At 35.5% G+C, this 26,054-nt stretch overlaps 2 protein-coding genes across 7 annotated transcripts in view; one reads left to right on the top strand and one right to left on the bottom strand.

The window, feature by feature from the left end:
• Nucleotides 1-4,463: 4,463 nt before the first annotated feature.
• Nucleotides 4,464-14,625, bottom strand: LOC117575474 (putative inorganic phosphate cotransporter). 3 transcript variants are annotated; one of them, XM_034259708.2, is made up of 4 exons: nucleotides 14,515-14,625; nucleotides 7,487-7,691; nucleotides 7,294-7,430; nucleotides 4,464-5,940 (listed from the first exon to the last, which is right to left on the bottom strand). In XM_034259708.2, exons 2-4 carry the CDS (start codon nucleotides 7,569-7,571, stop codon nucleotides 4,660-4,662), a joined length of 1,503 nt encoding a protein of 500 aa, XP_034115599.1. In that variant the 5' UTR covers nucleotides 7,572-7,691; nucleotides 14,515-14,625; the 3' UTR covers nucleotides 4,464-4,659. The 3 variants fall into 3 exon arrangements, with proteins under 3 accessions (XP_034115599.1, XP_051863222.1, XP_034115598.1); XM_052007262.1 differs by lacking the exon at nucleotides 14,515-14,625 and adding an exon at nucleotides 10,457-10,475; XM_034259707.2 differs by lacking the exon at nucleotides 14,515-14,625 and adding an exon at nucleotides 10,109-10,380.
• Nucleotides 11,164-26,054, top strand: part of LOC117575473 (polypyrimidine tract-binding protein 1) — a 164,533-nt gene continuing 149,642 nt past the window's right edge. Inside the window, exons 1-3 of one of the 4 annotated variants that reach the window (XM_034259699.2) lie at nucleotides 11,164-11,255; nucleotides 12,320-12,512; nucleotides 19,693-20,450. The gene's annotated coding sequence lies outside the window, so the exon portion shown is untranslated. The remainder of the gene's footprint in view (nucleotides 11,256-12,319; nucleotides 12,513-19,692; nucleotides 20,451-26,054) is intronic. The other 3 variants (XM_052007257.1, XM_034259693.2, XM_034259697.2) reach the window with 3 other exon arrangements.

The raw sequence follows: 26,054 nt of genomic DNA, 5'->3' as shown, positions 1-26,054 counted from the left end.
TACAACTTTTTCTGATTCACATTTCCGGTTCACCCCCTCCACACCCCCCAAGATGACATTTTCACAGTTTGCCTTTTTGGTTTTTTGGTCAAAAACGTATTACAGTGATTTCATTTAAAAGTTTATACGAAGAGAGACAGAGACAGAGAGAGAGAGAAAGAGTTGCAGCAATTCAAGTTGAAGCACATGCAGTAAATGAAATTTTTTAACTTAATATAGAAAACGATTCTCATTGCCGACTGAGATTTTTTTTTTGATTAGCAGCAGCAAAAGAGAGAGAGAGAGGGGGAGGGAGCTGTTGGCTGTGTTGGCCAAATTGCCAAGCATTTTTGGCATTTGTGTTTCATTTTACCTTTTTAGTCGCAGCCAGCACCACTTTTACCTTGGCATCGCCGTGTTGCAACTGTTGTTGCAGTGCAAACTTTTGAGCGCACATTAATTAGAAGCTGCCACGGTCGGCAAGCACGCGTCGTGCAGAGAGCGAGAGAGATGGAGAACCCCAGCCAAAAAGTTGCATGCCCCCTTTCAAAAAAAAAAAAAAAGTGCAACATGTACGAGAGTGTGCCCCAAGTTCGTTTGAGTTGCGTTGCAGTTTGAATTCAAGTTAAAGTTAAAGTTCGCTACTGCTTCTGTTTCTTCTTTGGTAAGAGGCGATGCCCAAAGTTTATTTTTTTCCCTGTTGTTGTTGGAGTGTGGGGCTTGCTTTTAATTAAGGCCGCCGACAGCGTCATGCAACCATGCACCCATGCAGCATGCAGCATGGCGGGGGCGTGGCAAAGAGTTGCATTATGCAGGCACTCGCAAACGTTCAACGCTGCCGTCAACAAGGTGTTAACATTTTAAAGTTCTCTTTAATTTTGTTAAAAGCATCGGCAAACATATGCCAGGAGAGGTGAGGTGGGGACAGAGGGTCGAGAGACTGCCGCCTCTGTCTGTTATAAATAACGCAATCTTCACGCACGTAACTCAAACGCCAGCTAATGGGGCGGCTGTTAGTGTGTGGCATTGGACGGGGGCATGAGGGGCGGGGGCGCAACACTGCGTCGCGTCTCATTTAGCGCACGTAACCAAATAATGACCCAAAATGATGGCGTTTAATTCAAATGAAGCTCGCAATGCTGCGGCTGCTGCTGCTGATGATGACCAACGCGAAGCGTTTACATAACGCCAAATAAAAAACGCATGCACATTACAAGCAAGCTTTTAGTCGACTGCGGAGTACCCTGTAAATGGGAGTTAAGCAACTGCAATTGAATTGATCTAATCAAAATAAAAAATCCTGTTTTATGTTATTACAGATGCAAAGTTAAAAACAACAAAAAATTAGGTTACTTTTATTAATGTTAAAATAAAAAACATTTTTTAAGCTTTAATTTTTTAAATTAATAAATTTTAAACAACTTGGTACAACTTTTTCAGAAGATTACCAAATGAAATTTAAAGTACATTGCCTTATAATGGAAAAATTTTCATTTATATTTTTCAAAACTTGTATGTTGTTTAAAATCCGTTTAATTTTATAAAAGAACATTTTTGTTTTATTTTGGTTGAAATCAAAGTGTGAATTGCATTTCCAATTATTTATAATTTCCAATTCTACGCGATTGCTTTAAAAACATAATGTTTTTTAATTTTACATATTTTTGACATAGTTTTTTTAAGTGTGCACTTCTACATGTTTAAAAACTCTACAATATTTTTAAAGATTTTTAACATTATTTTAAATTTAAATTTCCAAATAAAGCAATTGATTTTATTTATTCATTTTATATAGATTTAATAAATATTTATTATACATTATGTTTATCAAACTTTTCAAATCAATATAATTTAATTTGTTTTATGAGTTATAATAAAACGCATTTTAATTATTATTAAATTATTATTAATTATTTTAAATATTTATTGTTATTGTAATGTTTACATACAAATTGTAGGCCAAGTCTTTTGTACTATTTTTACAATAATATTTTATCTTCATCGATCTTCTCTTTTCTTGGCATTGCTCCTCAATTAATTTTGCGGCCGCCCTAAAAGTATGCTGCAATTTTTTCGTCACTTTGGTTATCTTGGGAGTTCACATACAGCCTGTAAGTTACAGGGTATGCGGCGACACTGCGTGCGTTTTGTAAATAAAAAGAAATGAAATGAAATGTTTTATCAGACAGACTGAGAGACAGAGATAGCGACATCTCTTGCCTGCTCGGCTGCCTGGCTGAGTGATGGCCTCTCTTTGACCACGTGTAGTATATGCTGCGAGGGCTGTTATTATCGCTTTCCCATCCCCATCCCCATCATTCTCCCCGCCTCCCCCTTCGAAAAGTACATCCACCTTTCCACTCATTTGATTTGTTGTAATTGTATTGTTGTCGTAAATGCGGAGATAGATTGCAATTGCCACAGGCCATTACCAATGGAAATTACGACAACGAGCGTACGAAAACGAATACAAATACGAATACAAAACGAATGCGAATGCGATTGTGAGTGTTGCGAGTACTCAGAGTCGTAGAGATAGAGACGGATGGGGACTAGGTCCATTCTACACACTGGAAGCGCGCACAAATTTCTTGTCATTAAATTAAAAATAAACGACAATATTTTATGCGCCTATAAATATGCAACGCACCAAATGACCGCCTCCCCCTCTCCTCTGCTCATCCCCTTGCTGCTCTAACGGAAAGTGAGCAGCTGTTATTTTATTTTATTGTTGTTGTTGCTGTTTTAGTTATTGTCTCAGATTGTTTGTGAGCGAGCACAGCTTCAATACTCTATCGTATAATATTCTTTAATTTGTCATGAATTATGGAGCATCTAGATTCCATATCATAAGGAGAGAAAAAGCTCACTTTATTAATAATCATTTATCAAATTGAATTGTAATTAATAATTATTGAAACATTGTTTAGTAAGTCATTAATTATAAAGTAGATTATTACATTGGAAAATCGGGAATATAATATTGATATCATTAGGGTATTATTGGGGAAAAAAATCAATTTTCTTTCCAACTTTTCCAACTTAATCATATAATATATAATTATAGTCTTTTCTTCAGACATAAGAATGGTAATAATAAATAAATTGGAATTTGTAAAAGTTTTTGTCCGAAGAAAAAGTTATAATTATGTATTTTATGATTATGTTTGAAATCCATAATATATTATTGTATAATATAACATTATTATACTTATGCATATAATTAAAATCCTGGGGATAGCATATCCAAAAAACATTCGTGAAATAATTCCATTCTCGTAGAAAGTTAATAATCGAAAAGCTTTTTAAAGATAAAGAATAGTTTCCTTGAGTCTAAAGGAAAATAAAAAAAATAAATAAATTCTTAAGATAGTGTATTTTTCTATTTTAACCCAAAATTCCTTAAAATCCAGTATATTTACGGTATATTTGGAATATTCAGAAAAATCTTTGCAAAAGTTTATCTTTCTATAGTAAAGTTAATAATCGAAAAGCTTCTTCAAAATAAAGAACAGTTTTCTTAAGTCTACAGAAATAAATCAAAAATAAACTACAAAAATACATAAATTCTTAATGCTCAATAATCTAAGATAGTGTACTTTTATATTTTCAATGTTCACCTCGAATTAAAATATGGTATATTTATGGTATCTTTGGTATATTTAAAAAATCTTTGCCAAAGTTAATCGAAAACTCTGCTTCAAAGACAAAGAGCATTAAGAATTCCACTTTGTCCAAGCAAAATCAATTGTTTCGAGTTTTTTTATGTCTTCTTTATGCAAGCATCGTTAGAGTTGAAGTTGTTGCCACAGGAGGCAGAACAACGCAGGTGTGACCAGAGTAGAGATTGAGTGCCACTAAAATGAATGGCCGCCCAAGTGATTTGCCTAAGCCTTGTTGTCCTTGCTGTCCTTGCTTGATGTTGTTGTTGTTGTTGCTGCACTGCTTGCTGCCAGAGCTTAACGTGCTTACAGCCTCTCAGTTTTCTCTCGTATATCTTGCAGATGCATAAATAAAATGCAAAGCCATAAATTGTGATTAAAAACCTTGCAAAACATATATTTGTAGTCACTTGTGCAAAAGTATCTACGACTTCATAAATAAAAATAAAATATTTATATTCATATGCCTAATGCTTACACTCAAAGAAAACATGCCAAGAAGTCTTCCCCACAAATCCTGTTAAATTCGAAATAAAACAAGGATTAAAACATTTTCTAAACACAAGTTTGTTATTTATTTTTCCGAGTATTTCGACAAAGCCAATATTTTATTAAGAATTTGCCACAAAATATTAAATAGAATAACAAAAGAAATTCTTTTACTTAGTTCGATAAATAAAAAGGAAATTCAATAAATGATTGGCTTCGGACTTCAGCGAAAACAAGCCAAAGATTTATTTTCACAGCAAGTTCAAAGTAAATGAAATAAATGTTTGTCGTTTTTTTCTGAAAATATCTTTTATTTAAAAAACGTTATTAATTAAATACTATTAGGAAACAGCATAACTTGAGCAACAAAAGGTGTTAGAGAAGTAAAAAAAAGAATTGCAAAAAATGCAATCAAAAAAGATGAATAATTTGTTATTTGGCATTCAGTTCTTCGCAGCTTCTTCTGACCTAACTCACATTATATATTAATGTATATTAAGTTAAATCGAACACACACACATATACAAATTTAATTAAGTATTTTATTTGCATTTGTATTGGCATTCGCATGGCCATCAATCTCAAGTTTGGCATCCTCAAAGTCCAACGATTCCCGCCTCGATTCGCTGTCATTCCATGGCTGCGTCTCCGCCGTGCCCCAAATGAGATAGATCACATTGCCACCAAAGAGCACAGTGGCCACAATGGTGAACACAACTTGCCACTCGCTGCGCTCCGTTTGATCTGTGACCAAAACCCCGACCACCAACGGCGTCAGCATGGCCACCAGATTGGTGAAGGTGCACAGAATCCCCGAGAGAATGCTCGCATGCACCGGCGATAGATCAATTGTGTTCAGTTCGCTGCCAATTGTCGCTGCACTGCTGACGCCCACACTCAAAGTGACCAGGGCCAAAGCCAGAGGCTTTTGTGTCTTGTCCACAAAGCCCAGAGCCAACATGATGGCTGCCGGTGTCCAGAGTGCAATGCTGTTGTACGTCTTGCGGAGCGCTGTCAAGCTGAGGCAACGACGTCGCAGCAACAAGTCCGCAATCAACAGATACACATAACACATGCCCCACATCAGCAGAAAAGGCAGTGCCGAGAACAGAGCATTCTTCTGCATCTCCAGTCCCAGAACGCCGCTCAAATAAGACGGCAACTCCGTCTGCATGGTGGCCAAGCCCCAAGTGTCCGCACAGCGGGCACAGAGCAGGGCATAGAAGGGCGGCGATGTGAAGATGCCTCGCCATGGAATTGCCAGGCGACGTTCTCGCCGAGCACATCGTTGATTGTCCCCGATGATGTAGAGCTTCTCCGCCTCGCCTATGCACGGCGCCTCGTTCGCTCGATTGGCGCCAAAGATCAGCCAGAGCAGACACCAGGTCAACGCCATGCCACCGGATACATAACTGATCCCTGGCCAACCCCAGCCGGAGCTGGCCAACATCCCCGCTCCGTACATGGCCATCACATTGCCCCAATCGAAGCCGGTGTAGGCAAAGGCCCCAAGACGTGTTCGCTCCACGGCCGGTGCCCAATTGGCCAGATGCTGATGGATGCAGGGCCATGTGACGCCCTGGCACAGACCCTGCACAAAGCGGATGCCGCAATATGCTCGCCAGCTGGCCACGTAAATGCTTTGGGGTGTCCACAAGGTCAGCAGCGCCGAGCCGATGACGCCCCAGAAGAGCACGAGCTTGGCCCCGAAACGCTTGCAGAGGTAACCGCCGGGAAATTGCGTCAGGGCCGAGCCCCAGTAGAAGCTCGAGAGGATGTACGATTTCTCTGCTTCCGTCCAGTTGTAGTGCTGTGGGGGAAGGGAAAGTAAGCGAAAGATATGGAGAAATATTTAAAGGAATTAAGGGATTCTTAGGAACAAAAATTCTTAAAGTATTCAAAGAAGCGTTGTTAAAAAGAAAGGACTTAACGGAATTCAAGGATTGTTAAGAAAAAACACTAAATAATTTTTATTTAAAAATGAAGAAGTATTCTTCAAAAATGATATACAATTTTTGAATTTTTCGTTCCTAAAGAAATATTCTTGAAATAAAATTGAAGTGTTCAAAAAGGAAGAATTTAAAGTTATTTATTTTTTAAATCGAAATAGTATTCTACAAGAAACAAAATAAAATTTTTCAATTTTACGTTCTTTATATTTTTGAAATGCCCTTGAAATATGTTTTAAAAAAACCTTTGTTAAAAAGGAAAGATTTGAAGGAATTAAAGGATTCTTAGGAACAAAAATTCTTAAATTATTCAAAGAAGCGTTGTTAAAAAGAAAGGACTTAAAGGAATTAAAGGATTCTTAAGAACAAACACTAAATAATTTACATTTAAAAATTATAAAGTATTCTTCAAAACAAATTAAATTTTTCGAATTTTACGTTCCTAATATTTTGAAATAAACTTGAAATATGTTTTAAAAAAACTTTGTTAAAAAGGAAGGATTTTAAGGAATTAAAAGATTCTTAAGAGTAAACACTGAGTAATTTATATTTAAAAAGTTTTCTTCGAAAATGAAATACAATTTTTGAATTTTACGTTCCTAAAGAAATATTCTTTAAATAAAACTGAAGTATTGAAAAAAGTGTTGCTAAAATGGAAGGTTTTTATAGATCTTGAAAACACTAAATAGATTATATATTAAAAATGAAAAAGAATTTACAAAAAATATTTACGTTCCTAAAAAAATATTCTTGAAATAAGTTATTAGGTTTTTCAAAATTGTTAACTAGGATTTCGATCAACAAGATTTTCAGCCTTAACGATATGATTTCCTTCTTCAACAGGAGAGGAATGGAATTCTTGATCTCAGAATTTTGCGTTGTTTAAACAAATGGAAAAGTATTTCAAATGTATTAAACAAGAACTTCGTAATGAAAACTTAAATTGAAAAATAACAATTTTAAGCCAGAAAAATAAATGTAAACGTTTCTGAGTTGAGAATGTTTCCCCATTCAATATCAGCATATAATAATCTTATTTCTAGAATTATGAATAAAGAATTTCATCTGAATTGTGGGCCTTGAGTAAAGAAATATGCTATTGCATCACTTTTAAAACTTTTACTATAATTTGGTCTTGAGTCATGATTTCATAGTTGCGTTTTAGAAAGTTAGCTTCTCGCTATGTAATTTATAGTTACAAAGAGTCGACTTACGGGTATCTCAGGATCAGAGGATGTGGCATTTGTCATGGCAACCACAGCCACGCCCACATTGAATTGCAGTATCGTGGTCACGACCAGGCCCAGAAAAAGCAGCAACGCCTGCAGGTGACGCAGGCCAAGGCGTGGCACTGAAATGCAAATCAGACACTCAACCGTTCGCATCACATCCCGACACCGAACTCACCTTGCTCTGGCTTCACATCCATATCGGCATCGACATCCATATCCGTGTTGTTCATAGACTTCGTCTCCTCCCTTTCTTTCTCCATCTCGTTCTCTTTCTGTACTGATTTGTCCTTGACAATAAATTTGCTGAATTCTTTAGTTGATTTGGTCTGCTATCGTTAATTTGTAGTTAACCCGTGCTCATAATTTATTATGTGTTTGGTCTACAAAAAAACAAAAAAAACACATTCAACCAACACGCAGAGTTTTTTGTTATAATTTGTGTTGTTGTCAGCCGCCCAATTGTATTTGTGTGCTACGTAATAATTATACTTCTGGGAATTATTTAAATTATTCATTGCCATTAACGACAAAACTATCCAATTTCAGAAAATAGTGCAGAGCATGATCGACTTTGTGATACTCTAAGAATAAATTGAACTTTATACCAAATATTTAATGAAATAAATAATTAAAATTATTTTCAACGTTATACTAAATGTTTAATAAAATAAAATAATATCTCCTACTGAGAGAAACTGAATACCCAAAAAAATAAAAATTTTCTAAATTATCATTTATATATTTCTTTCTTAATTATTTCATTTTTTTTTTTTTTTTTTTGAAAGAGTTTAGGATCACAACTTTTTGTATAGTTTATGCATAAGTTCTGCTTCGCTTATTATGCGATAGTCATGAAATTTTCAGAAACTTAAGCTTACATAAAAAGTGACCGATTTTTCCCATTGTTTTCTCAAACGCTTTGATAACGATCTTGTAAATAAACTCGACTACAAAAGAATACAAATAAATATTTGGAAAAGTTTGGATTCATAAATAAATAAAAATATTAGACAATAACAATGAAAATTAAACCAATAAACTTTATTGAAATTCTTGATCCAATTGAAGCAAACTTTATAAAAATAATGAAATTAAAGTGAAAATTAATTAATTAATATAATGATCAAATGGCTACCAATTTGATTTGACTGCTGTTCTCTACTGAGCAAAACAACTGTTGAACTCGATCATTGAAAGATCACTAAAAAGATCAACGAGCTCAAATCGAAGTCGCAGCAATAAATTCCATATTCAGTTCTATGCAGTTTATTCATTATTATGATCATTTGTAATGCATTTTGTGAAACGATCATTGATCGTTAACAAAGCAGTTTACCATAAATCAATCAAATTGCGCTTTTTGTTTTGTTAAGTACCATGCACAGTGTGCTGAGATTTATTCGAAATGTTTTGAACTTTAGTTATGTAGCAAAGTGTAAGTTGGAAGATTGAAGTGGAGATTTCCATTTGGTCAGCGTCTGAAATGAAGTTTATTTGTTTGCTTTGCTTTGTTGGTTGTTTTGATTTCAGCAAAAAAATGCAAATCTCACAAAATACAATTCTACATGCGGCTGCTAAAAAGATACTTTCACACACTCTCAGCATATAGAAACACCCACACATACACGTGAAGAAACGCAAACATTTGCAATCCAAACTAGCTATATTGTTCTATCTCTCTCTCTCTTTCTCACTTGTTGTTTGGTATTTTTTCAATTGTTCTGAAAGCTGTCAATCGCATAAGATTTTCTGTCTGGGAGAGAGCGAGATGGTCTGATCTGGCGCTTACACAGCCTACTAATGCCGCAAGCATCAGCAGCAGATGCAGTAGAAACAACAACAACGAGGCATGAAGACAACAAAATCGAATGCAATGCTGAAGCATATTTTTGGGGCCCATGCAAATATTTGCAAATTCGAATTTTTTGTTTACATTTTAGTGCAAATTTCGCAAATTACTCGCATTGCAGTCTGGCAACGCCCGCACATACAAATGCATGCTCGTTGCACTCACACCTTTCTCCCCTCAACACCCATTGTCCACCCACACAGCATCGCACAGTGCATCTCACAACCTCAACCTGGGGACCTCGTGCTGTGCACGATATGTGTTCACTTTTTTTTTGTTGCTGCACATTTAATTTAAGTAAATCTCTCACATGTGCCGCTGCTGCTGCTTCTGCTGCAGCACATTTTTGCAGTGGCGTCGCTGCAACAGCAGGGGATTGTCGGGGTATATTGAAATCAGTTGGACATTCATTGATGACTATTTCTTAAATACAATTTTGGTATATTTAAAAAATATACCTCGAAATGTGAAATCAAAACACTAATAATCGATAATCACATTAATCGATAAGCGTAAATTTGGCAATTTGTATGCAAAAGCTGCAACAATGTAAGTTGTAGGTGCCCCCTGTAGATGACGCCACTGTCGCAACTAGTCTTAATACAATGTCTAGCGATTCGTTTTGTTTTATTAAAAACAAATAGACAAATACACACTCGACAAGCACACACACTTCAGCACACAGACACACACACATACATATATTTGGTCCAATATATTAATGCATTTTCTCTCTGTCATTTTAATTTAAACTATCTGACGAATTTTTGTGAGAATTTTCGAAAAGTTTATAAGGTCGAACGAGTAAACATTGCGAATTCGAAAATATATATTTCAAACACTTATACACTCACACACACATATACATTTATTTGCATTTGCAGAGCAAAATTACAATGTTGTTTGGATATGAATAATGAATGAAGAAGAGCTTTAAATGCTAGTTACCCAATATCCAACTGAACTTTGGACTCTCCTTCAGAATGCGTGCTCGTTTTTTTTTTTTATATATTTTTATTTCTAATTTGTTTTTTTTTTCGAAATCGGTTCGCACAACAGTTTTTCTATAAATATCAAATTTTAGTAGTAGTTTCTCGTTTGTTGTTTTATTTGGTTTCGTTCTATTTTTTTTATATTTTGTTGCCCCGTTTTCCGTTTAATCGTTTAGCGCGTTCGCTTTTCACTGGCGTTTTGTTCAACTGCGCTTTGTTTATTTAAATAACAACTTTTAGAAATTGGCTGCCAGTTGGCAATTTAATTCTTGCTTAATGAAGTCTTGCCTTAAATTATTATTACCATTGCCACGTGTGAGTGGCAGCTGCCATTCTATGTGACTATCACAATTGGAATGGAGCATGTGGAAATCTGAACTTTATTGGATGCCGACGCTGCCCTGTTTAAGTGAGCGATGTGGGAATTTCTAAGCAGCGATTTTATTAATCATCAAATTTTTGCACAATTTTTATAGGGTATTATCAGTTTAGACTCATATAATGCTTTGTTAAACAATCACATGTTTTCTCTATTAAAAATAAAATATAAAAAATATATACATATATAGATTTTAATAGATACTTAGGTTTAATAATAAATTAAAAATAAAAGTCGCAGCGGTCAGCATTTTTCAAATTGTAACGTTTCTCCAGTTGCTCATTGTGAAAAGCTGGCTGCTACAGCGGCGTGCGGATCAGCTGATCACTTAACATGTGGTGTTTCTGTGCAATTTGAATAATTACTGCAATTAAATATTTTGCATTTATATATCACATTTTAGGATAAATAAATTACATCATTCTTAATCCAATGCAGCCGTCATACGCTTTTTAAAATAGCAATGGGCTCCAATTTATTTTGAACATTAACGGCCGCTATAACAGCTGTCTGTTAAAAGCAGCAACAGCTGAGCGCTAACAGAATTCAGTCATGTTAAGTGGCTCGACTGGTTCACAGCTGAACAGTGTCGCTCTGCAATCGGTTCGTTTGCGATCGCTAGATCATTAATTCTCTCCGTATTTACTGTTCATTAACAACACATTTGTTGTACGTACACATGTGTGTGCGTGTGCGGACGGCGAAACATATTCAAATTTTTTGGGTACTTGCGACTGCTCAACAAATTTTTAGACTGCGTATGCCGAAACAACATCGTGCGTGAAGTGTAATTGTTGATAGATCAACAGAAACATACAAAGAGCGGCAATTGCACACTGCAAAAACCAAATAACACAAATATATGCATATTATTTTATTGTTGTGCCGACAACGAAACCAATACGACGTCGCCCCGCTAAAAGAAGACGCGCTAGCAAACAAACAAATTTGCGGCCGTCATCTCGTCTAGTGTACGTGTGTGCCTTAGTGTGTGTTCTTTACATGTGTGTGTGCGCGTACCCGTTGCGTGTGATTCAATTGTTTAAGCAAATAGCAACAACAACCGCCAGTGGGCAATTGTATATGTTTAACCATTTAATTGAAGTAACAAAAATAATAATAAAAGTATATAAATCATACAATCATACAACAAGAGCAACAAGTTCAAGCAACTTAAAAAGTTGCACCAAAAAAGCGCCAAATAATAATACATAGCGTGACGACAATAATAATAAAGAAAAACATATTTATACAAATTTGTTAAATTTGCTTTTGATGTCAAAATTCGGTTTCGTTTTTCATCAAAGTTTTTGACATAAAAAATTATTGTGCTGTGCTTTGTCTCGTTTTGCCTCGAGTTCTTTCTGTTTCTTTCTGTGTTTCGTTTTAAGCTTTTCGGCATCCTTTTTCCATACAATTTCGCGCGTGTTTTTTTTGTACTATCAAGTAACCTTCGGTGGTCACACTCGATCGTTCGCGTGTGCTTTGCGTTGTCCTTAAGAGTATGGTCACACTCGTCGTCGTCGTCATCGTCGTCGTCTCTTTGTCTGTCTGCCGTCGGTCTTTTGAAAGTGAAGAAAAGTGAACACGCGCGCGATTTCCCCACCTCCTTGTATCTGTCTGACCTTTTCTTTCTTCGAGTTTCGCATTTTTGGCATTCTTATTGCATTCCACGTGCGTCTCGTGTTTTTCGAATATCGTATGCTTTTAGTATCAAATGTAATTCGTTTGCTAATCCTTGTGCAATTTGTTCTGTGCATTTCCTTTCCCCCTCTCCCCAAAACCTAGTTATCCATTGTAAAATTATCTACGTTGCGTCTTTTATGAACGTGTCTAAAAATTCAAGTGAACAAATTGCAGCAACAACAATAAACAACAAAAGTCAAACCAAGCTCAAGTTCAACAATTTATCGCTATCGATATCAACAACTACAACAACAACTACATCAAATAGCAACAACAACATTTGTCCCGCTGTTTTGTAAGTCTGCTTGCATGCATTTTTAAGTTATTTTTTATTTCACTTTTGTTATTAATACATTATTTTCTTGAAATTGTTTCACTTATTTCGCCTTCTGTTGTACATATCTTCACATACACACACAATTACGCTCATATGTACATACATTATTTACCTGTTGCGCCTTGTCTTTGTTTCATATCCGTCTGTCCCCCTCGCACTAACTATACAGCCTATTTGTACGTTCATTGTCAACGGTTATTTCATGATTGCGCTTTGCTGTTTCCACTCGGCAACTAAATCTTTGAGTGGAGTGTGCCAAGTTAGTGGCAAAATTAAGTACTTTATGAAGCATAAATACAGAAAGACGTTCATGCAATTGTTTACAATGTGCGATTAAAACATTAGAATAATTTAGGCATATTATCGTACTTTCCCAAAAAAAAAAAATCGATCGGTAATATTTTTAAGCCAATAAGAGACGTTAAGCAAATTAACTGATGCCTTAAAAACTATAAACTTGAAATGTGCAATTCAATAATGTGACAGATTTACAGTCAATAAACTACATTTGCCGATTTTCATAAAACTATCTTTGATGTTTAACTCAATGTAAACGCAAATTTGGATTAGATACAGTAATTATTTTTATAAGCATCTACAACTGAGTAAACAAATTCGATCTGTATCTTAATTTTCGATTATTATATTCATGAATTTCATGTACCGGGTACTTGGCTGCTGATCATTTCCGACTGTATTTTTTTATTTTGCCCCTTTCAGTTTCTGTTCGTGTACATTCGAGCATCTGAGTATATATGTATGTATATATGCTTGTGTGTATTCCTTATTGTAAAAGCCACCACCACTACTTAATTTGGGGTTACCTCACTTTTGCTTCTCCTTCACGTCACTTCACCTCACTTCGCTCAACCTCAGATCATCTTCGATCGTAATTTGGTTGCTTCTTTGCGCCCTGTTTTTTTTTTGGCTCCCTCTCTTTCTCTCAATGCTTTAACTTGACTGACTCTTCTGTTTGCATAATTTCGCTGACTCATTTGCACATTGAGAATGTTCATAACTTTTATACTTCAACTCTTCTTTTTTTGGTGCGAGGTGTGCGTGAGTCTAGCTCTTGTTTTAGTTTCTCATTCACATTGAGTTTTTTTTTTACCACACGCATACTAAACATTGTGTAGGGATTTCATGTTTATTGTTGACTGTGAGTCTGACCTTTAATGAGCGATTTTAGAGACACCTTTTTCAGGGTCAAGCGTCTGTTTAATTTGTATCATAAAGTTGTCTGAATGTTTCAGAAAATACAACAATATACAAACATATATGTATATGAACAGAATGAATAGATTGGGGTTTCCAATTGGACTACTGACGTAATTGAAATTCTGTGAAATCCTATGCGCAATTTTGTGCTATATTTATCAAATCGTTTGAGTTTCATTTATTTTGACTTATTTATATTATTAATTTTTGCTTTAAATTTAAGAGCCATAATCTATGTTCTTATTGAAAATATTAAAAATTGTCTTTTTTAAAATACAATAAATTTATCGCAATTAAAAAGATTGCATTGCGATATGTCTCTGATAGGCGGTAATTGGTGATAGTGTGTGTAGCTCTGATAACAGTGGGAATCACAACAACGTGGGGTTACCATCAATGATAAAATTTGGCGGTTTTTCGAGTGCACCTAACCTTACTTCTGAATTAAATAATCAAACTGCAATTATGTCATATTTAGCTAAACTCATAATATATTTGTTTCTAATAAGATTAGACATAAAAGAAACATTTATGAACTCTTTAACTAACTTGACCAAACCCAAACCACATCTCTGATGCATTTATGTGCAACATTTACGACTCATTCAGACTAACTAAGGTAAAGCCCCAAATGCAGCTGCATTTCCCGGCTATAACAAGAACGAAACCAACAACAATAACAATAACAAAAACAACAACAACAAGAACAGCAATAGCAATAGCAATAGTAACGTCAACTTACATGCGAGAGCGACGCGTAATTTGCAAACAAAAAGTCATTAAAATATCAAATTAGCGTCTGGCGTTGAGATTTAGTCAAGTTTCCGAATGATGTTGACGCCAGTTGTGACTCGATGACTGTTAACGTCTACAAACAACTGAGAATGACTGGATATATGTACATATTATAGTGTGTATGGTTGCTTTCGTGCCAGCCAGAAGAAAAAACTGAAAGCATTGCGAAATGTGGCACCCGCATAAGCTCTCAACAATTTGCTGATTAGAAGCAAAGCAAAGCAAAGCCCAGCCAATGCCCAGCCCGTCTTTTCGTCTAGCCAGCAATTATTAGTCCACATGTATGTGCTTTACGAATTGGTATCGTGACACGACACGCGTGTTTTTTTAAATTGTTGTATGGTAAATTTTTTAATTGGTTCAAAGGTTCTTAAATCATATGTCTTGTAGATTTGATTATGGTCAAGCATTGTAATAATAACTAGAAATGATTTCCTTTTTGACATGAAAGTTTAAACAGTTATTAATGCTGTGTTTTAAAGCTGTAGCAATATTATATCATTTATTTATATTTTACTTTTTATCTACTAAGTTTGATTATAGTCAAACTTTGTTAAAATATCTAGGAATAAAACTTGCAAACTAGGATTAACAATTTTTATTTTAAAGCTAAAAAGTTCCATCTCTAATTTTTATATTTTACTTTTCTGAATGGAAAACTCTTAATTGGGAAAATATCTCGTAGATCATATGTCTACTAAGTTTGATTATAGTCAAACTTTGTAAAAATATCTAGGAATAAAACTTGCAAAGCTAGGATTAACAATTTTTATTTCAAAGTTAAAAAGTTCCATCTCTAATTTTAATAGTTTACTTTTCTGAATGGAAAATTCTAGTTAGTTTGGTACAAATAGAAGAATGAAAAGGGAATTTTTGTAAACTTTGCAAATGTATGCTGAAATTCTAGTGTGTACTTCGAAGTTTCAAGTATGTGTCATCTCTAGTCGAGTAGTATGCTCTCCAACTTCGGAAATACTATCATTTCGTAGCGCTTATCGGAAACAAAAAAAGCCGATAACACAATTTACATGCGACATATTCAGTGTGTGGTTTCATTGTCTAGGCAGGCGGAGTGACAAAACTGAGAGAGACGAGGGGCGGTGTGACGGAGGCGGTGCATTAGTAGTTAATTGAAATTTTGCGATAAAATAACAGAGAGAAACACGTTTTATTTTTGTTACCTGCACACTGGCACACTGACTGACGACTGACTGTGGTTGTTGTTTCTGAGTCAGCTGGGTTGAAGGAACTCACTCGATGCCGGTTGCAATTAGTATGAAAAAGTACCGAATTCGCTACCAGTTTAGGATTTGTTCCACTGAACAGAGGAGGAGCAACAATGCGAGCGGACAACAACAACAGTGACAGCAACAATACATTGTTGTAGTAGCAATCAAATCATTAAAAGTTAATTTATTATGGCTTTAAAAATTGCGCTGCGCTTTGCTCCGAAAAACTCGAAAAACTGTTTAAAGCTTCAGTGACTTATCGGCACAACGATCTTTCTTATAATGCGGCCACACATCACATCACATCTCTATCTCTTGCTCTATATTTGGTCACACACACGCACGCAAACACTTTGGAGACCCCAAAAAATGTTGTATCTGTATCTGTATCTGAGCAAAGTTCTGTACGCTTGCGCGGCGTCGACGACGTCGAAGCTTTGACTTACCCTTCACCAGTTATACACGAATGCGAACGCGTTTAATAAATTATCAAGTTGAATGCCCAGTTTCGAAATTTGACCTTGAGCACAAATTTTCGGTACTCTGGAGACTAAATATGACTGTGTATGTGCACACATACATCAGTACATATATATCGTATATATCTGTGTGTGTTTGCTTAGCAATCTCTCTTCAGCTGTAGTTTCTTTGAGCTCTGATGCGTTACGAATGTCGCCCGGCTACAGTCGGTTGCTCTCCCATCATGACTATATGACATGGAAGTGGGAACTCTGCTCTTTCCGTCGTTCTCCAGCAAGTGCGTAAGTCTTCTTCGCTTTGCTTAATTAGCGCAACCATACAAATTAACTAACGCACATGCGTAACTCAGACGGATACAACAACGTTCAGATTGTTTGCCTCTGAATATGATTAATGTTTTCTTATTCTTTCGCTTTTTTTTTGTGGCGTGATTGTTAGACGCTTTGAACTTGGCTCTAATGTTTGAAATAAATTGCTCTTCGTAGGCTTGTTGCTTTGCTCGTCAATTGTAAACCGGTTGAGCTCATGTATTTGGCCATCAAAATTAATGACAGAGCGGACAAAGGAGAGGGGAGAGAGTGCGAGAAATAGTTAATGACAGAGAGGCACCTAAAGGGAGCCTTGATTGAGCCTAAGACCTACAAGAGTTTCTAGTAAAATTTTCAAAGTTGTTCAGTCTGCTGATAACTCTGTTGCTTAGTGTTTACTTGGTAAGTTCTACAAAAAGTATTGCTAATATTATTCATTTAAAATCGTACTAGAAATTCTATAGTAATAATTTCTCGTGATATTTTCATTGAAAACATCGTGTATCCAAAGAGATACATCCAATGAATAATATTTTATGTATATGTTTTCTCATTTGTATTTATTTCTGTTGGCTCTACGCAGCGCTCGTTAAACATAAAAGCTAATCAGCTCACGCTGTTAAATGTTCAAAACTGAACGCAATAATAAACACATGCAGAGCATCTGTCTGCATAAATATTTATTGATATTTGACATGATCGATCATTATGTGTGTGAGGGGGGGTTAATGGGGGGCTAGCTTGGGCCTAGTGTTAAATACTTGACGCTGATGAGCCAATTTGTTAAGGTGTTGAAATATGCAAATACAAATTTTTGTGTGTCTGAATCCTGATGATGCTGATGATGATGATGATGATTTCCCCTGTCACATTATCGCATATTTTTGTGGCTAGCTAATGCTGACTGATTTGTGCTAGACCTTGCACTGTGCCCCACCCCCCTCCCCCCAACCACATTAAAAATAATAAACACATTGACGAATCGTCGCGTCGGTGATGTTATGGTCAGCCTTTGATGGTCTCCGTTTCACCCCGCACAATTATTATCGTTGTCTGCCCCCGTGCCGTGTTTATATCACGGCGCACGTAAATGTCAAACATAAGCCGTATGGTTTTAAAATATCTTCCGTGGAATTTATACGTGTGTGTGCATTTGATTGATAAGAAAATGAAACGACAGCTGTTTGAGAAACACAATACGATTGATACCAATGATACTCTGCGATCCTATTGGGTATAATTCTCTACGAAAGTATTTCAATTTTCAAATATTCCCATTTCTTTTTTAACATTTTTTATTCGTCCTTGAAAGCAGCGTATTTCACTGTCGACTTAGCTTCCGATATTTGACTGCGTTGACAATTTGAAGATGTTGTTGCTAGGGCGAAATTTTTGGGGTGCTCTTTCGATCCGACCTTAACTGGATAGTCTGGATATGTAATTAGGGTTGCATTTGTCGGTTTTCCCTGTGACGTCTGACGTCAGAAGAAGAAGGGATGTGAGAAGAGCAAGCGTGTGATTTGTCGTAACCCTTTTTCGCCGAATGTGATTTCTATACATTTCTATACATAGTACAATTGCCGGGTGTGAAGATAGGTCCTCGGGGACCCGTGGATTTAATATTGTTTCGTTCTATTTTTGAATGGAATTTGTGACAAGCATAAATTATAATTTTAGCTTTTATATTATCTGGATAAATTCAAAGAATAGAAATTACTTGAGAAACTGTGTTTCAACTGCTTGTGAATTTCAAGTTTAAATTAAAGTGAGCTCAAAAAAAAAAAACAAAACTTGTTCTACTTTATTAATAATAAAACTGATTTAATATGTTTACATTTGTATGCTTGCATGTCAGTTAAGACCTTGATATACACATTAAAATATTATGTACAATGTTAATCAATAGCTACTTTATCTTTAAATCTATATATTATTACCTATTATTACTGACATCCTGTATTAACAGCTCTATAAAAAACAAACACATCATACAAAACCAATAATTCTTTTGGGAACTACTGTATTATATATTGTTTATACGTACTTATCTATTTAAATTAACTTTTTCACACACTTTTACTCGATTGTTTTGCTTATGCGCTCAACTGTAAACCACACGACCACTAAATTAAAAGCGATGATCAAACAAATAAACTGCATAAAAACCAAATAATAAAACAACATTTAATAAATGGAAAAAAAAACTACAATACGTCTGCTAACACACATCCACACACACACACAGACACATACCTATACCCATACATATATATTTACTTATTTCTGTATATCAAAAACAAAACAAACAGATATATTGTTATACTACAAATATATATATTTTCCCTATTTTATGCGCTTGTTGTGCTGTGAATTTTTGTTCTATTTTTTATTCTCTCTCTCTCTAGTACTCTCTCTCTCTTTCTCTACTATATTTCTCTCTGTCTAACTCTTCCTGCCTTCCTCTGTACGGATTCCCCCTCACTTGTATCTTTGTGGTTATTTTGAAATGTTTCCCCAAAACATTTATACAGCAATTTTTATGTCATTTTCACAATAAATTATTGGATCTATCTCTATAACTGTACATGCATATTTTCCCGTCCCATTCTCGATGCGTTAAATGTGCAATCGCCCACACTCACACTCACACACACACACACACTCACATACAATGCGAAAGCGTCTCTGTAAAATCTGTTGTTGCTTTCATACACACATTTTCTTTCGTTTCACCAACTTTTCCGCAGCTAATACTTGTGTCAACTTTTTGTATTGATAATTTTTCCGGGCCAAAACTATTTCAATGTAACCAATTTCAAGTCTTTCTTTGGCTCACACAAACACACAATATATACATGTCTTCTATATTTTCTCTTCCTTCTCTGTCTTCTGTCTCCTCTCTCTCTCTCTCTCTCTCTGTCCTCTGTCTTCTATCTTTCTTCTATCTCTCTCTCTCTCTTCTTTAGCTAAGCTTAGCTGCGCTTATGCTTGCATCTATATTATACTACATGTATCCCGAATTTTCCCACAAAATATACTATATATATGAATATATACCGACTTGCTGTCTTATATCGAAATTGTTTTGTTCTCTTTCGATTCTTACAGGCGCCCGCCCCCTCATCATCAGCACGTTCGTGTGTCGTGTGCAGTGTCGTTTAGCTCCTCACAAGCCAACAGCGCATAAAACAAAATATACAAAACAAGAATCAAATAAATATAATTAAATAAAATTGAGAATAAATACGATGCGCGAAAAGCAAACAACTTAAAACCCTTTACCAATCCATTACGAAAAGTAATTCAAGTCGAAAATCTTTGCCAATTATATTCGATTTAAATTGAAATTGTTTCAGTGTTAACCCAAAACTGGTCGCTCTCTATAAATACACCAATCCGACGAGAGCTATACGAAAAGTATATGGCCACTTATAGATATAGTATATCTGTATAGCCTATATACATACATATAAGTGCCCAGAGTTGTGCTGAATTTGCATATCTATAATAGCATTGGGTTAAAGCTTTAATGTTCAATACAATTCTTCAGCTATTATTCAGTGCTGTGGTGTGGTGTGTGTGACCGTGTTTTTTTTTCCCTCGTATTTTATATTTTGTTTACGTTTTTGATTTCATTTATGGCGCAATTACTTCACAATACTACAACTACTTATTATTTATAAGTACAAGTTGTGTGTTCACCCTTATCGCGAGAAGATAAAAACAAAGAAAACAAAACAGAAAACAAAAAACAAGTTCCAAAAACATAAACTAAGAACATATATATATTCATCGAGAAAGCTGCTTAACACGAACGCGCCAGCAAAACAAAAGCCGGCTCACATGTGTGGGTTTCTCTAAAGTGGGTGAGTAATCTGCAGCGAAACTTCTTCTGATTATTATGAGCATATAATATTTAGCAACAGATGTCTTCCCCACATTTACCACAGACACCAGCTTCAGTTCCATATCCATATCCATTACCATATCACACACACACACACACACATCCATTCATAAGTCATTTTTATAAATGCACCATAAATTCATTCATGCATTTGACTTTGACAATAAGTCAAGAGCAAAACCCTCCTTCACATCTTCTTTTCTCCCCATTCAACAGGCATTTATGAAATTTTTATTTTCCAGTTCTTGACTTCGGCATTGTCTCTCTCTTTTGGCCAAGCAAAAGTGCGTTGACGTTGACATTAGCATTGCCCTTGCTTGCCATCTTTTCCTGCCATTCTCTCTCCACTTGCTTGGTTCCTTTTTCTTGCCACAGAGACGGCGACCGCTTTTGCATGCTAAATAGATTTTGGTAAGCATGTCACATTGGGTGGCTCGGTTGCTTGGTGGCTGTCGCCGTATTTCAGCAAATAGTTAAACACGCTAAGCGCGCGCTTCTCACAGAGACACGCACATCATCATCATTATTACCAAATATACCATACTATAGTATATGATGATCATGTGGTTAAGGCGGGCGAAAACTTTGGCTTGCCGTCGTCTTGGCAGTTATTTCCAACAGCAACAGCTGTTGCCAATCGCTGCACTTTGCTTCTGCACTTGCAAATGCATTTGTAATTGACTTTCTGGTTCGGGGTTTCACGGAGTTACTTGCGACTAACGGAAGTTGCGTCTAGAATGTGTTTTATAAATAGAGTTTGAAGGAGTTTTGACAACAGAGAGTGATTAAAGTAATTTATTAATTTCTGTATATAAAATATGATAAAATATTCTTACACTAATTTCATTTTATCTGCATTTACTTTAAATCAGTGAATTCCCGTTGTTTCTATTTCAAATTGGTTTAGTCAAAGATTTATATAAATTTCAAATTGATAAAATTTGCTGATGAATATAGCTAAAGGGTTACTTCACTTGCGACTAACGGAATGCGTTTTATAAATAGAGTTTGGAGGGGTTTTGATAACAGAAAGTGATGAAAGTAATTTTTTAATTTCTGCATTTTAAAAATGATCAAAAATATTCATACACTTTAAATTAGTGAATTCTCATTGTTTCTATTTCAAATTGGTTTAGTCAAAGATTTATATAAATTTCAAATTGATAAAATTTGCTGATGAATATAGCTAAAGGGTTACTTCAGTTGCGTCTAAAGGAAGATGTATCTAGAATGTGCTTTATAAATAGAGTTTGAAGGAGTTTTGACAACAGAGAGTGATGAAAATAATTTATTAATTTCTGCATTTAAAATATGATCAAAAATATTCTTACACTAATTTCTTTTAATCTGCATTAGCTTTAAATCAGTGAATTTTCGTTGTTTTTATTTAAAATTGGTTTAGTCAAAGATTTATATAAATTTTAAATTGATAAAATTTGCTGATCAATATAGCTAAAGGGTTACTTCACTTGCGACTAACGGAAGTTGCGTCTAGAATGTGTTTTAGAAATAGAGTTTGAAGGAGTTTTGACAACAGAGAGTGATGAAAGTAATTTATTAATTTCTGCATTTTAAAAATGATCAAAAATATTCTTACACCTATTTCATTTATTCTGAATTTTCTTTAAATCAGTGAATTTTTGTTAGTTTTGTTAACGATCATATAAATATCAAATATATAGCCACTACGATACTTTTAACTTGGGATCATATGATTAAAATATTATTTTTTTTTTAATTTTTCTTTAAAATCATTTTATCTCACCTGAGTTTTCTCCTAAAATATATATTCCCATTTGCCTTTATTTCAAATTAGTTTTGTCAAAAATTCACATTAATGAATTTGCTACCTTTAACTTCGAACTTGAGATGATCAACATTTCTTGTAACTTTCAATATTTTTATTTTCTTTTCATTTAAAATAATTTGATCTAATCTGAAATTTTCTTTAAAAATATTTATTCCTCTTGTTTATTATTTTAATGTGAATTTCATTAAAGTAAAATGCATTTCAATTGAATTTAATAAGCGAACAGCGACTTTGGATTTGTTTTCATTCGCTGTGTTTGCTCAAATTACAAGAAGCGTCACGCTTGCATTTCAAAACAAGTGAAACCAAACAATCTAATTATTTATTTAATTTTTGTTTTGCTTTTAACTATTGCAACGTCGTTCGTGTGGTTTTTGTTGATTTCTTGCGAAAACTGACGCGATATTTTTATAGTGCGGCACTGCGAGAAATAGAACTGAAGCAGTGAGCAGCGTGGAGCGATGATGGCACAATAACAATAACAACACAAACACAAGCACAAACAACAAATGCAAAGCTTAGATAAATAAGCTTGTTACTTGTGTGTTGGCTTGTCAGCTCGCCAGCTCGACAAATGACAGGTCAGCTTGTTTCGAGCCAGTGTGTCTAATAAGTTATGGAAGGGAGGGGAGAATGGGGACCACAATGGAGAGTCCCACGCGACTCTCATTTCGGTCAGTCAGTCAGTCAGTCAGACTGTCAGTCACGACATGTGCACAAGTACACAAATATTACTATATAGCTGACTACTTGAAACTCCCAGTCGCTTGCGCTCTCTCGAGTGCCAGCCAAACTCATTCCCCCTTCGAGTATGACACAATTTTTGTGCTGTGCTCAATGGCCAACTGAAGACTCATTTAAAGTCTGCCCTGGCAGCAGTTTTTAAGTGCATTCGCACATTAAACATATTTCAGTTGTAACCAACAAGAACCAGCTCTGATTCTCGATTACACAATATTGAGGGGAACTTGAGAGAGAGAGAGAGAGAGAGAGAAGGAACGGGAGAGAAAGAGACTTTCTGTCGTGCCATTTGCCATTTCCTTACAAATTTATTTCAATAGCCCATAATCGCAATGAATGATGATTCTCGACTGTGGGCGCAGATCAACAGCAATAGTATCATCATCATCTACATCATCGTGTGGCTCGTTGTTGCGTCTAGTACAATTCATTAGTAGCACCCACGCATAATGAGCACCACACGAGAAGACAGGTTGCTCAACATGTGAATACACTTGCGAAAAATAAGAGGTTGCTTGGAGCTTAAAACTGGATTAGCTTTAGAAATTACCGCATGCATTAAAAATAATACAAGTTTAAACAAAAATAAAATTAAATAAATCAATGTGAAAGAAAGAAATTAGTTGATGAGTTAAAAATAATGTTTCATATGAACTATGAAATAAATTTGCAGAATTTTGTTTATAAATATAAAGTATTAAATGAATAATAATTATATCAGAAGCATCTTTACCATAGAATCTACGCCATCTTTGTTGACTAGAACAATTTGAACAGCGGTGTAAATAAAGGCACACATTTCATATTCCGAATTAAGTCTTAAACCATTTTTAAATTTATAACTTAGAAAAGTTCTGGATGGTTTGAAAATAATGCAACGAGCCAAGCCAAAATAAATACAGGAATAGTGAATAATATAATAGATTCTTTCTTTTCATTGCGTCTCTATGCAATAAATAAATGACTTTAATGTACAATTCTCTATACATAAAGACCCAATTAATTTTCTACTTTTAGCCTACCACAATTGTAAAATATGTATATATAATTACTTGATTATTTCCACAAATATTTCAAACAGAATTTTCACTTGTTGAAGCCTTATTTCTTAGACACAACTAGAACAGACAGCGAAACTCTTTGGCAGTGACTTGTTGGCTGCACAATAAAATTAGTTGTTCAATTTAACAAATTAGCAGCAGGAAATGCGAAACGAGAATTGGCCATTGCCACCTGTTGTGGCTACCAACAAAAAAACAAAAAAATAGAAGAAAAACCCCCAAAGTTGGCCTGTAAAAATATCATTAAATTTCACTTAAGCTGTGCAAGCAGCAAGTCAACTTGAGACCACGACGATGGCAACAAAACGGGGCAAGTGGCAAGCAAGAAGCGGGGCAACTCCAGGCAGCAAGTGCCAAAATCAGAAAAAAAAGAAAAGAAATGTAAAGAAAGAACGAATCTAGTTTAGTTTTGCTGGCTTGTTTTTCCGTATTCCGTATTTTCCGACGCGTGCGGTGTCGTCGTCGTCTTGGTTTTCGTACTGTTGCATATCTCCCCAGTTGCATCTTTTCACCATCTGTCGGTGGTGGTGCCCCATGCAACTTCCCCCAGACACCGTCGTTGTTTGCCGTCTGCATTCTGCCGCTTGCTGTCTGTACTTTTGTGTGTGTTTGTTTGTGTGTGCGTGCGTGCGAGTTGTTGCACTTTGCACGCTTGCGACCCACATTTGTCTTTGGCGGCCGTCGCCACGTGGATTTTCCGAGGATTTCCACCACTTGCGCCAGTGCTGAGCATTTCCTTGTGCATTCTTTGGACGTCGTCCGGACTGGAATTTGTTTCTTTTGTGCAGCGTGAATTCAATCTTTGCCAGCGATTTTCCTTAGTCTCTTTTTGGCTCACTCAGTGGCTCTTTTAAATTAAGTTAAAGTTGCTTTTGCATAATGCAGTGCCATCTTTTGCTCTTCTTTCCTTTTTTTTTTTTTTTTTGGTCAAGCACTGTCCAATATTACCTCTCTTTATGTGCCTTCTGCTGCTGCTGGTATGTGGCAAGTGGTAAGAGAGCATTCAAGAAATTTCACTGTGCACTCTAGCATTGCAAATATGCATGCATGCTGTTTATTTTGCAGTCTACTTATGATGTGGGCTATGCAAACAAGCCGGGCTGCAAGTGTAACACATATATAATGTGTGCTAACCTGTTGACACTTGGGGAATTTTAGACCTTAGGGCTATTTATTTGTAAATTCCGACAGCTCGACTTGAGCTGCAATTCACACTAATTGCCAAATATAATTGCTAATAGTGTGAAAATGTATTTTGTTTGCAATTTAAAGAAATCAAGTGAGCTTAAAACAGAGCAAAAAAAAGAGGGGCTTTAATAAAATGCGATTTAATGCAGATTAAGTTTGCTTTTACGCTTTGACGATGGGGCTTAATGTGAAATCAATTTGATTGCTTTTTGCTTGCTGGCCAAGCTGTGGGCAGTTTTGCCACTTCTATGCAATTTTAATCTGCAATTCGATTTCAATTTTATATAAATAATAACGAAATGCTAACCACAAAGCCTGCCAGTGGGCAAAGTGCTTGAGAAATGTAGTGTAAAACAAACGTTTGTGAATAGTTTTCATATTGATTTGATTTCATGCTGTTTGCCGCTTTGCTTAAGCGAAAAAATTACTCAGTATGTGAACGGAGCACGCGTATCTGACGGATTGCCAAACATGAAACGCATCTATAGCCAACACATGTTTTGCAACATAATTCAAATATTCTGGCGCAGCATTGGCAATTTCTTATTTTCTTTCTTTTCGTTTTGAAAATATTTCTAATTTGGATTTCATTTCGTACCAAATGACATCGAGTCTCGCTGTTGCGCTGTTGTGTTTTTATACCCGCTACCCATAGGGTAGAAGGGTATTATAACTTTGTGCCGGCAGGAAATGTATGTAACAGGTAGAAGGAGGCATCTCCGACCCTATAAAGTATATATATTCTTGATCAGCGTCAACAGCC

Source organism: Drosophila albomicans, chromosome 2R, assembly GCF_009650485.2.
Source record: "Drosophila albomicans strain 15112-1751.03 chromosome 2R, ASM965048v2, whole genome shotgun sequence".
Lineage (NCBI taxonomy): Eukaryota > Metazoa > Arthropoda > Insecta > Diptera > Drosophilidae > Drosophila > Drosophila albomicans.
The sequence above is the reverse complement of the archived record's forward strand: the minus strand, read 5'-3'. Positions and strand labels throughout refer to the sequence as shown.

Coding starts and splice junctions, on each gene's coding strand:
- LOC117575474 (XM_034259708.2), bottom strand. CDS start 7,571: ATGGAGAAAGAAAGGGAGGAGACGAAGTCTATGAACAACACGGATATG. Junction 7,431..7,486: donor GGATGTGAAGCCAGAGCAAG/GTGAGTTCGGTG, acceptor TTTGCATTTCAG/TGCCACGCCTTGGCCTGCGT. Junction 5,941..7,293: donor CCTCTGATCCTGAGATACCC/GTAAGTCGACTC, acceptor CTTCCCCCACAG/CACTACAACTGGACGGAAGC.